Source organism: Rhamphochromis sp. 'chilingali' (assembly GCF_963969265.1).
Source record: "Rhamphochromis sp. 'chilingali' genome assembly, chromosome: 17".
NCBI classification, from domain to species: domain Eukaryota; kingdom Metazoa; phylum Chordata; class Actinopteri; order Cichliformes; family Cichlidae; genus Rhamphochromis; species Rhamphochromis sp. 'chilingali'.
In genome coordinates, this window is record NC_137944.1 from 20,173,540 (window position 1) to 20,185,856 (window position 12,317).

At 42.7% G+C, this 12,317-nt stretch overlaps 1 protein-coding gene across 2 annotated transcripts in view; it reads right to left on the reverse strand.

Annotated features, from left to right (window-relative positions):
• The window catches only part of jarid2b (jumonji and AT-rich interaction domain containing 2b), a 105,905-nt gene that overhangs the window by 38,037 nt on the left and 55,551 nt on the right, over positions 1-12,317 (reverse strand). For both annotated transcript variants that reach the window (XM_080863084.1, XM_080863085.1), the window contains exon 3: positions 10,863-10,989. In XM_080863084.1, coding sequence (XP_080719210.1) covers positions 10,863-10,989 — 127 coding nt within the window. The remainder of the gene's footprint in view (positions 1-10,862; positions 10,990-12,317) is intronic.

Below are 12,317 nucleotides of genomic sequence, written 5' to 3' on the forward strand. Positions count from 1 at the left end.
ATTGAAAACCAGTGAAGAAACCACAGAGAAAAATGGAGAGAAAGAGCTGAGGCAAGCACAACACTTACAAATGTAATCAAAACTGGCACCGTTAACAATAAAATTAAGCTGAAGCCACATTTGTGTGAAAGCAAGAACAGGAAATGACGTGACATATAGAGGAGAGAGTGTGTGTGTATGAAAAGAGGTGAATCGATCATAGTAACATTACCCAGAAACATCAAACTTGAGCACTTCGACATATAGACGAAGAGCCTGTTTGCTGTAAACCGTTAACCCAAAGTCCAAATTTCAAACTCGCCAAAGCCAACAAACTGTTTCCATCTCTCGTTTTATATCGCAAGCAGTCCGTCTTGATGTGATTACAGCATTCGCTATAATTGATAGCGAGCCATGAACACTTTCTAAACAGTAAGCAGAGGGAAGATTGAGCTCTCCATAAAAGCCTCTTAGGTAAGCTGAACCCTGCAAAGTTTTATTGCTGCAGCCTTACATAAATAGGATCCTATTTAACAGGGGGGAGGGGGGGGGAGAGAGAGAGAGAGAGAGAGAGAGAGAGAGAGAGAGAGAGAGAGAGAGAGAGAGAGAGAGAGAGAGACCTGGGATTATGACAAGCAAAAGGATACGGATGGAGACAGATGAGCTAATAAAGTGATGTGTTTACTACATCCCGTCTAGACCATCAACCACAGCCGGCCAATCCGCTGTTACCTTTAAACTGACATCAAAGACACTTCGTGCTACCACCGAAATATTAGTGGAAACATGCACAAGTAGAAGTTCACTAATTGGGCTAAATTGTGCAGTGCCAGTTCTAATTTCCTCATTTCTTCTTTTCTTTAAAAAAAAAAAAAATTGGTATTCCAACAGCAGAGATATGGCTAATAAAAAAAAATTAAAAAAGGTAATAAAAACAGATCTGCTTTGCCGATGATGTGATAATGCAGGGTTACGAAGAGAACATAAAAGCAGATAAATTAAACCACAGCACTTATATTGCAAGGACTACATTTCAGCTAGCAGGTTATTATTTAACAAAACAAAACAAAAAAGCAGCTCTCTCCCTCGAAAACAGCCTAACAGGATTAGTGTCATCATCATTACGAAGGTGCCAGGAACTTAAGAGCATGAAAAACATTTACAGCAACGAGTTCAGCCAATTGTCCAACCAGTTTTGCCACTGGAATCATGTCTTTCTAGCAGTCATGGACGATCAAACGTGCATGAGCACAGCAGACACGGGCGAAGCAATGCTTCCAAGAGACGGGAGGATGGTAACGTTTAGAAATCAGCAGAGGAGGAACAATTTGTAGTGACTTTACTGTTTTACTTCATGCCTGCTCCCACTGCACTAAGAGCCGAGTGGTAATATGAACCCCTGATTTAGCCCTCCGTCTGCCCAGTGGTGTGTGTGTGTGTGTGTGTGTGTGTGTGTGTGTGTGTGTGTGTGTGTGTGTGTGTGTGTGTGTGTGTGTGTGTATATGTGCAGAAATCAGGGTACATCACGTTCCCAAGCGTGTTGAGGTATAGAATACTGGCTGGTATGGTGCCATAGGAAGAGAGTGAGGCTTACGCAAGTTAAAATTAAACTGATTGCCCTGACTGACGGAGAGCGAGAGGCGAGCCGGAGAGACGCGGGTAGGGAAAAGAAAAAAGAGGAAACTGGGCTCCAATAGCGGCAGAAAAAGAAAAGAGATTACAGCAGGATGTCCTCATTCATCCCTTTCTAATCCACCTATCATCCATCCTTTCCTCCCTTCATTCCTTCCTGCTGCACCCCCCCCCCCCCCCACCCTTCAAAGGGCTGCTCTAATGTCTAATATTACACAAGCCACAAGAGGCACGAGAGCATTGATTATCACTGAGAGAGGTAGAGTGAGAAAATCTGACGACCCTGTCAGCCAGAGATCCTGGCAAACGGAAGGAAAAAAGGCAGAAGAAGAAAGAATAGAATAAAGCACCATCTCACTAACATATATAATGAAGTGGGTGGGTGGGGGTGATGATGAGGGAAGAGAGAGAAAGATGAGACACAGCTAGTTCAGTGTGCTTCACTTAGAAGAATTCCACTCTGTTTAAGCAGTACAGCTGCGGACAGTTGACATAGATCATCACAAGCACATGGACCCTGTCAGTCAAACGCGGAGCAACTTCAAGCTCTCGTCTTCCGTCTCCATCTTATCAACATCCTCCCAGTGACAGCCATTTCCGTGGGAGTTTCTAAGATGGCCGGGCTTCTCTGTGTGGTCAGACTTACGAGGGTGCTGGCAAGCTTCCCCGCCTGCTGAAATGGCACAGAGAAACACGCTGTCTACAAGCTTCAGTAACTGACCCTCGTCTTTGACCCGTGCCACTGGAGGAAGGCCAGCAACAACTGAGTTTCTTCTGCAGACTCGGTCAATAACTCAATAACCCGCAGCACAGCAGAGCGTTATCGCAAACACAAACCTCCGGTCTAAACTGGCTCCTTAAGTCAGCTTCAGCACATCAGCAGGGTGCAGAGTGCAGCGGGAGAGGGGAGGGGGAAAAGATGACTAAGCAAATGTGCCTGTTTGTTTTTAATGGAGCTGAAACCAGGAGAATCATTAAACCTCATATCAACCCATTTGTTGCATAAAAAGACTGAGAATGGATGCAAAAGAAAATAAGTTAAACGCTGATTAAGCAGGACTGCTACACTAGCACGTTTTAGTGACTGAATATGCTGTAGCTTTGGCATCTTTCCATATTGATGAAGCTTCATGAAAGCATTATTTAATTTTAGCATTAGAAAAATAAAAATGGCCTGTATTTGTATAGCACTTTACTAGTCCACTGGCGTCATCGGGCCCTCTGACCACCACCAGTAGGCAACGGGTGAAGTGTCTTGTCCAAGGACACAACGACGAGACTGTCCAAGCCGGGGCTCGAACCGGCAACCTTCCGATTACAAGGCGAACTCCCAACTCTTGAGCCACGATCGCCCATAAATAAAAAATAGAAGTTCGAAACAATCCTGGGTGCCTTTGCAATTTTAATAGAAACCTGTGCAACTTCAATGTTTTTCATGTAAGAAGACCTTTAATGAAACTTGTGTCTGTGGACTTGAGGTCAAATGCGTGGAGTCGCCACAGTGGAGCTCTGGCTGTCTGGTTTGTTTTCAGATATTTGTTGCACCACTGCAACCAGATATTTAGATGAGGCTGGCGAGGGAAACACGAGCTAGCAGCCTGTGTGTTGATTTGCGCACGGTCTACTCTTAATACAAATAAATAAATAAATAAATAAATAAAATAAAATAAAATAGACAATTACTTCTAAACTAACTTTGCATCGTAACCACCACAATCTGAGAGAAGGAGAAAATAAACTAAAACCATCTTAGACAATGAAAATCTGGGTGCTAATTTTTTATCGTCTTCGACATGAATACGAGCACATCTGGAGAGACACTTTGTCTGCAGCATCTGTGGCTGGGCTGCACTCAGACTTGGCGTTCACTCCCATGATAAAAGGTTATAGTTTGAGGAGATGAGAACTGATCCAGAGTCTGCACCTTAGGGGATGTATTAATTGGCTCCAGATGGTCCACATGGTCCTGATAAAATACCACCTCACTGCAGCTGAGTGTGAGAGTGTGCGTTTGTGTGCGCGTGTTGAGTCCGAGTGGTTTCTGTCCACTTAAAATCACTCCGTTAATGTTTATATGCAGCGATAAAGCCTTTCTATGTTTTTAATCTGCTCTTCTGCCTGATTTAGATCATCGGTGAGAGCATGTGTTGTACGGCAGTTTTAGCAGTTGTTGTACACAGAAATTATATGAAGAATTTCTTAAGCCCATAAGACTTTCACTCATGAAAATGCAACGAAAACAGTGATGACGCTGTAACTGTTAGACTGTATGTGCAAACAACAGTGTGAAAGACTGTATGACAGAAAAACCTTAAGCTACTATGTTTGATACCAAACCAGAACGTTGTATTAAACAGCACAAGATGTAGCACGCTACAAAGTTATAAATAACACGTTACTGCGATCACATTACACTTTTCAGTGATTAAGTGATGACATTACAGTACACCTCAGTTATATTCTGTTGCAGATACAGACAGGGGTGTTGGGGGTCACTGTGTCCTCCCCCAGCTGAATTTTACTGATATACTTCAACTAAAAGTTACACTAACTTATACAATTTGGTAATGAAAACGTAAACACCCATACAGGGTCCTGCAGTTTGCCTGGTTATTCAGTACACAGTAGTTTAATGCTTCTGCATGACTGAGCAGATCGTGCTCGTGCAGCTTGTTTTTTAAAGCATGACCCTACTCAAAAAATTGCAAAACAATTGGAAATCCATTAAGGATATTGATCCTCACAGACAGCCGTCCTAGCGTGTGGCGAGTTCACCGAACCACTTCTGCACCCTGGAAAAAAGGTCTCTGATGTTTGTCTCTGCGATGTAAGGTATTTTTGCACTTTTATAACTGTGGGTACATCAAACATGCCTGCGTCCGGGAGAGTAAAAACACTGCTGACGACATCGGATCTTTGCAAGGATGTGAACAGCATGCTAACACAAAGCTAGACAAGCAGCTCTGCCCAGCAGCGCTCAGTGACAAGCATTCAGGCTTGCAGCACTGTCGCCTTCATTTCTGCATGTTCATGCTTCTACAGTAAAATCGTAGTGATGAGCGCCTCGATTTCAACTTTACCTTGTGTTATCGTTCACACTTTAAAAAGTACAGTTTTGTTTTTTTAAAATGCAGAAATAAATTTGCCTTTAGCGATGCCGTTTTAGCCTCAAAGCGGAATAACCAAATTGTGTATAAGTGCCCAGATTCACAAACCCTAAAGTTGATGACGAGCGCTCATTATGAGCAGTTTTAAGCGAACGCTCATTTAACTTCCTGTGTTTATTGCTTTTCTGTCTCCATCCATTTAGAGGAGGGATGGCACTGCAGTGATCTGACCGGGTCAACCCTGTGACCTTTGTGTAAACAAACAGCCCACCCATAGACTCCCAATCACATATACAATGAGCATGTGCACAACAAACAAAAATAAACACAATCATTAACTGTCATGAAGACAAATATGCACACGGAAAGTCTACCTCCTATTGTCTCGCTCTTAAACAAAGAGTAGTTCACTAAAACAGGCTGTTACTAACCGCAGTAGTGATGCTTACACCAGCATACAGTTTGCAATGCTTAACCGCTCTGTGACAACATCAGGATAAATAAAGATGAGTGTTACCAAGATGTGAGTGTGTGTGACTGTGTGTGAGTTTGTCACATAAGGAGCTTCGGTGGTTTCATGCTTCAAACAGTCACAGTAAGACTGATTTTCATTTGAGATTAAATATATAGCAGAGCCTGTGTGCACATTTAAATATAACCTTGCCCCCACCCTCTTTTTTTTGGAGCGGGGGTGACGAGAGGGAAGATGGTGTGACAGGCAAATGTGAAGAGAAAGCCAAGCCATCTCTGTGAATATATAAATGCTATATTAGGTCAGATGGAAGTCACCTTTTGTCCCCTTTGTCACAAATGAATGAGTTGTGTTACACTTGGGCTAAACGCCACTGAAATAACCACGTTGACAAAACACCAGTGGGTTCAAAGGTTGTTGAGAGTGATCATATAGCAGAGAAGATTAAATAAAAACGTATTTCCCGCTTTGATTCCTTTTTTATCCTCGTGGCACTACGAGATAAACACGAAACCTCGTACTTAAATGTTACCTTTGCTGGCAGGCACAGTCCATTGGGCGCAATGATTTGGAAAGCGCCTCTAACCTCGAGTGGTTTTAGGGACAGTGCTGTATGCATCTTTGCTAGTAGTTGCTGGGTGAATTTGGTTACAACCTCCGTGACATATTGTAGGAATATATATTTCATTCTTGCAACTGGTGGTTGCAGGATGGTTGCTAACCAGTCTCTAGGCCTTTTTAACCCTTAACAAGACACACTGCTCAATTCAAACCATTTGACTTCTGACCTAGTCCACCTTAAATTTCTCATGGGAGTGGTGTGCAGGCACGGCGTTAGTCCAGTTACCCAAATTCAATATGGCATGCAATATGTAGACCTTCAGTGACCTTAAGTTACTGCCAATGATTGATAAGTAGGTAGGAACATCGATAGAGTAATAAAATAAAGACTAGGGAGATCAACCATAAAACAAACATTTGAGTGCATGCATTTTCTGCTACATGAAGAGCAGAAGTACTGTGTTCTGTCATGTAACTACCAGAACAAAAACAAATAACCTTACAGTACACGCACACACATTGATTGCTCCTAAATGATCCATCTCCCACTTGTGTTTCCAATTTGCAGAAGATTCCCAGGTTGAGATGAAAAACCGACCCAGTCAATGGTTCACCGCTCTCTGCTGCAGATCATCTCTGTCAACACACTGAAACTTTTCCCCTCCTCGCCTTTTCATGCACACCTTTCAACTGAGCTCTGGTATTAATATTACAACAAAAGGGATGGCTTGCATACGAGGTCATGCTTTTTTCCCCCTCCTGAAAGTGTTATCTAAATTTAGATATTCTTATCAAATCATACATTGATTTGAATATAATGACAGAAAAAAGGTACTTATGCTCACTACAACAGTCTGACACATCTCAACATTTTGGCTTACAAAAGATCAAATTAGTACTTTACGACTGCGTAACAGTAAATCCCAAGAAGCGTTTAGACTTTGTTGTATGATGCCATAAGGAGCGCCACGCAAACCAGTTTTCACATGCTCAATCTGTGCTACAATTACACTAGCATTTGACAGTGATTACGGGAGCCAGTTTGTGTACTGAGTGACATTATGCACTGTGGCGGATGGTTAATACTCCTTCACCCTGCCATTTATTTCAGTGGCAAGGAAGGCTTTCATAAAGCCGCGGCAAAGCAGCGACAACGAGAGGAGAGTTTAGAGGAGATTTTGGTGAGTCACTGACAGAAAAACCAGAAGAGATCATTTAAACTGCAACGGAACGACTGTCCAGCGTGGCCTCACGTGCTGTAACTATATCTGAATCTGCTGTATTTTTGCAAAATACAGCGTGAACATTGTTATTCATCCATTAGGCGCTGGTGGAACAGCTAGGTGCTGCGGTGCATATAGGTCGCTACACGATACCATCTAAAGCAAATTAATAAGCACATTATGGCCCTCTATTAAAACGCACTCACTGTGTGCGTGCGTATTAGTGTGCACATGTGTGCAGGCCTGTGCGCACATGCATGTAATCCCTCAAATGGAAACGGTGATTATGCGTTACTGACAAGAGGCATTGGTTATGCTAGACAAGACAAGTGTGTGTGTGTCTCTCCGTGTGTACACACTTGGCATTCATTAAGTCGAAACAAAACAAGCAGCAGCAGCTGAGTGTGTGTCTTGGCTGAGACAACAGAGAGAACAGATTCAAAGAGAGCCAAAAGTGGGGTTCAGTAAAAAAGAAGGGCGAAAAAAGAAAAAGGAAGGAGGAGAAAAAAAAAAAAAAAAGAGTGAGAGAACACTAAAATTAAGCTTAGATGTTGGTCTAACATAGATACTTCTGCCCACAAACACACAGCGCCCGAACTTTTGCCTCAAAAGTTTGCATTTGCTTTCACACACAGCTGAACTACTTGCTAAAAGTCAGATTAAACAAAGTAAACCGGCTTCAATAAATCTTGAATGATGTGATCAAATATGCTGGAAAGTTTTAAACATTTACAGCTTGCCCAAATGAAACCAGGTTAATGTTTATCAAAATTCAGCAATGGATTTCCTACCCACACGCGCCTCTGTATACAAAACCAAAAATCTTCACGTCATTTAAAAGTAAACCACACTGGAATCCGGTTTTGACTGAACCATGAGAGCGGCAGCACAAAATTCAAACAGAAGACTTGTGAATGATTTACTCATTTCACTTAGGACTGAACCAGATTCATCGGATGATGACTAACTGTGGTAATTATTTGAGGGGACGCTCCTGTAAAACAAACACACACACAATCTTAATATGAAACTACAACCTCTTTGTTATTGACAGGTAAACACACGTCAGGCCGTTTTATTAATCAACCTAAGTCAAATATGGGAGAGGAACAGAAGAGCAGGAAAACAACTAGGTCAGTAAACCGTGGCATTAAAGAGACTGCATAGGGTCGTGAATCTAAGAGAGTGTGTGCGCGCCTCGACTCAAACTTGGCAAGGGAGCCCCATTTGGAGAATATGGTCAAGCTTGTAAGACAGGGCTACAATAAGCTGGCATGTTTGACGGGATGTCCTGCCAGTCTACCCACCAATCTCAGGAGCATGGGAAGGCAAACACAGAGCTGATCTCAAAGACTTCTAAAGAGCGCCGCTTCCTGCCAAAAATTACTCGCACCTGTCCTTCTGTCTCTGCCCCTCTTCCTATCGCTCTCTCTTCGCGGCTCCACCCAGCCTCTCTTCGTCTACACTCGATCCCTTCATCCTCGATCCACAAACTTTTCCTTCACGCAGAATTGGAAGGCGCTACGCCATCGCTCCTCCCTTCTGTTTTGGCCAGTGCCAGGTGTAAAAAGCTCCTGGCATCGTCACAGTTAGGCCCGTTTAGGAACAGTGCAGGGGCGCCCACTGCCAGGGCACCGGAGTCATCCTTCAAGCATAAAGCGCACACACAAAATAAGCTTTTTAAGAGGGCATTAGGCATTGCCAAGTACTGGCTAGGCTTGTGTTTCATTAGCATCAGATAGAGAGTCTTTCTTCATTCAGCCCCACTGTGAGTATGTGTGTGTGGTGAACTAATGAAAACCACAGAGCAGGCTGGCCTCTAACTGAACTCCACTCAACACAGAGCACTAGAGGCCACCAGAGCAAGAGAAAATGAAAATGTGAGCTCATCTTTATTATAATTTACTCCTTCAGCGCTTTTCTTCCTTACAGAGATGAGCATTTATGCTTTACCATCTATTTAAGCCACATGATCCTTTGGTTATTGCCTGGTCAGGCAGCCCACACTGCAATTGTGACTGTACAAATAAACAAAGTTGCTGTGTCTGACTTTAAGATCGACTGTACAAGCAGTCAGAAACCGCAGAACTTCACCGAGGCTGAAAACTCCCTTCAGAGCCTGTGAACGTGTATGCAGTCCTTGGATCCAGAAGAATATATGGATCCACATTAGGATGATCTTTTCTTGAGGATATCAAAACCGAGTCTCAATTTTTTTCATATTTCCAAAAGAAACATTTTCCCTATCTTGCAAAACCTTCCAAAAACATATACCCAATAATAGATCTGGATCGTCTCCAAACGCTACTCAGTTCCCAGCCAAGCCTCATTTCTGGTAAAATGTCCAAACAAAAAGAATCACTGAACTGATGAAGTGAGAAAGAAAAGGGGGGGAACATTCCCTTCTTTCTTTTATACTTTTATCTTGTATAAGTTGGCCCAGGGGCCACCTGCTTCAAATCAAGGTAGATGAAAGCTCGTAATAACCAAAGTGAGATTTTGAGGTTACAGTATCGAATGACAGCTAGGAGGACTTGGGCAGGTGCTTGATGCGTGGTGAATGGAGCCTGTATGGGCTGCTCATTACAGAAGGACATCTGCTGCTGTCCGGCCCCCAGACTCCGCCTCCAGCTTTACACTGACGCTTGGATGTCGTGTCAATGCGTGTGAGAGACCAGAGGCAGAACAAAACCACACACACACACACACACGCTTGCACAACAGGAGGAGGCATGTGCTCTTACTCACATTCACACCTGCTACCGACAGTGGCTGTCAGCTTGAGAATGAAAGTATAAATTTAAAAAGAAAAAAAAAAAAAAAAAAAAAAAAAAAAAAGGTTTATGGCTGCTGCTTTTGGACACAGAAATGTAAGGAGGAATGCATGATGTTATCTCTGTGTGGATGCGTTGCTGAGGTACACACATAACAGATAATGTGAAATCTGCTTAAAACTCTGTATCGTTTACTTCATTGTAATCTTATTTCAGCTGAAGATTTCAAGCCTTTTTTTTCCCTTTTCATGCTGAACACATTAAAAGCATCGCATTTAAACATCATTATATCACCCCCCCCCCCCAACCCCCGCTCAAGAACATCTCTCTGAAAATGACTGTTGTTTCACAGACTTAATCATTTTCAATAATTCACGCATTACATAAACGCCTTCATAAAAAAATAATGCTGGATGGAAATTAACAGCTTTTTTGTGCTCAATTCCAATTTTTAACCGATTCATTCGGAAATGCATGGGAACATTGTTTCAAGTGGCTAATTATAAGTGACTGAAACTGTGTTTGCATTAGGAGATTTAAAGGGGGGGGAGGGGGCTCATTAAGAGACCTAAGCGCTATTTAAAGGCTCATACTATTTACGCAACTGTCGCAGAACTCAGAGGCAACTTGCTCCACATTTCACCACAAACATTTGGGAGAGAAGAGGGGAGAAGTCAAGTCAGAGGGGAGAAAAAAAAAAAAAAAAAACATGACAAAGTGTGTATGTGCAGCAAGTTCATAAATCTGATTTTTACCGGGGATGTTGTAACGGGGGTATTACGGGGGGGGGGGGGGGGGGGGGGGGGGGGGGTGGCATGGGGAGACAGATTGAATAAATTATGGAAAGAAAGAGCAGATGAGAGAAAGGGGAAGACGAGGCATGTGTCTCAAAAACAATGAAGAGAACCCAAAAGCAGCTGGTGTCATGTGGCAACCTATGAAACCTCCGAGCTCAGAAAAGTCAGCGCAGTTCTGCTGCACTTACAATTTATACCAAGTGTGCACAGCATGCTCTCAACTTCTCACAGTATTCTTTCTGCATGCATTTAACACCCAAACATTCTGCAAACTTCTTTATAACTCAGCGACACAGAAACATCTCACACACACACACCTCTTTTTTGCAGGACTGTCCTCGCAGTACTCGCTGCTTCCTTTCAGGCCCTGACGGCGCAACGACCCGTCTTCTTTGTGGCTGCCCTTTGACCCCGAGCCGTTGAGCTGCCCATTGGCGAGGGAACCTGGAAAAAAAGGAAAATGGTTACAGCCTGGCCAGCATACGTTTCCAGCTTTCTGCCGCCATTCATACAAAACGCTTCTTTGTCAATAAAACATTAGACCAGAGAATCAATGCTGAATATCTAGATACATCTTGAGCCTCTGGGGAATAAACAAAAGTTTATATATGACAGTGTTAAAACATCCTTTTTTGATGTCATCATTAATTACGGTAGTTCTGCTTCATCTGAGAGTGTAGGGCACAGAAAAAGAAATGGCGAAAGAGTGACGAACACAAAGAGAGCACAAATTAGTTAAACATCTCAAATGCACAAGTACACCTGAGCCAGACATACCTGTATTCACCTGTAGAGGTTGTTGCAACATTTTTTTATTTTTTTTTTTGCATATACTTACATACGGGCCTTCACACCTCATAATGCCACAGCTTTTTGCAGCATCATGGGGTAGTTTTGAAGAGGATCCGAAGAAGTTAAACCCTATGACACTTGTAGTATAAAGAACAACTTTACTGCTTGCCCGACTTGTATGTTGCGTGATGGTCCTTCATCAGGGTCATCACGCAACATATTACAGACAAGGAATGTTTCACTACATATCGTACTGTGTATGACTGTGTACGTGACAAATAAAATTTGAATTTGAATGTGTCACACATATCCACATACACATCTGCTACTGAGGCAGCAACTGGGTTGGGCTGATCATGTGGTTTGGAGTCAACCGTTGCCCCTGGCAATAGGGAGAAACCAGTGGGAAATTTGGGGTGGTACCTTATATAGCCATAAGCTGGAGAAAGTAGAACTGCGTGGTGGTGTTTGAGTTTTGCCCCAAATTCAAAAGATCTGAACTGAAAGAAAACTTTTAGATGATACAGGAAAAAGAAAAATCCTATGCGAAATATAACGTGATTAATAAAGAACAGATCATAAAACCATAAAAAGACAAAAAAAAAAAAATAGAAATCTCTGAACTGCTATAGAGCCACCAGTATCTGCCCCCTGGCCAGCTTAGGATAGAAAGGTACTGAATCTCCTTCATACTGACATTTCCCTACGAGCAGCTGTTGTTGTCTTTGACTTACAATATGTGACGCTTGCCCTCTGACAAAGAATTTTTATGAACAACCTAAAGCCATTCGCAGAAATGGCTACTGCTGGGCTTGACGTTCTCCCTGAGCCCAATTGACAGAGCCCTAATTAAATATTTAGCAAGCAACTCGCACAAAACAAAATAAGCCCCCCAGACAGATTCTTAAATCAAAAGCAACAACAGGCACCGAGAATTCTAATTAGGTCAAATGTAGGAGTCGAAGTCAACGGTAATTGAG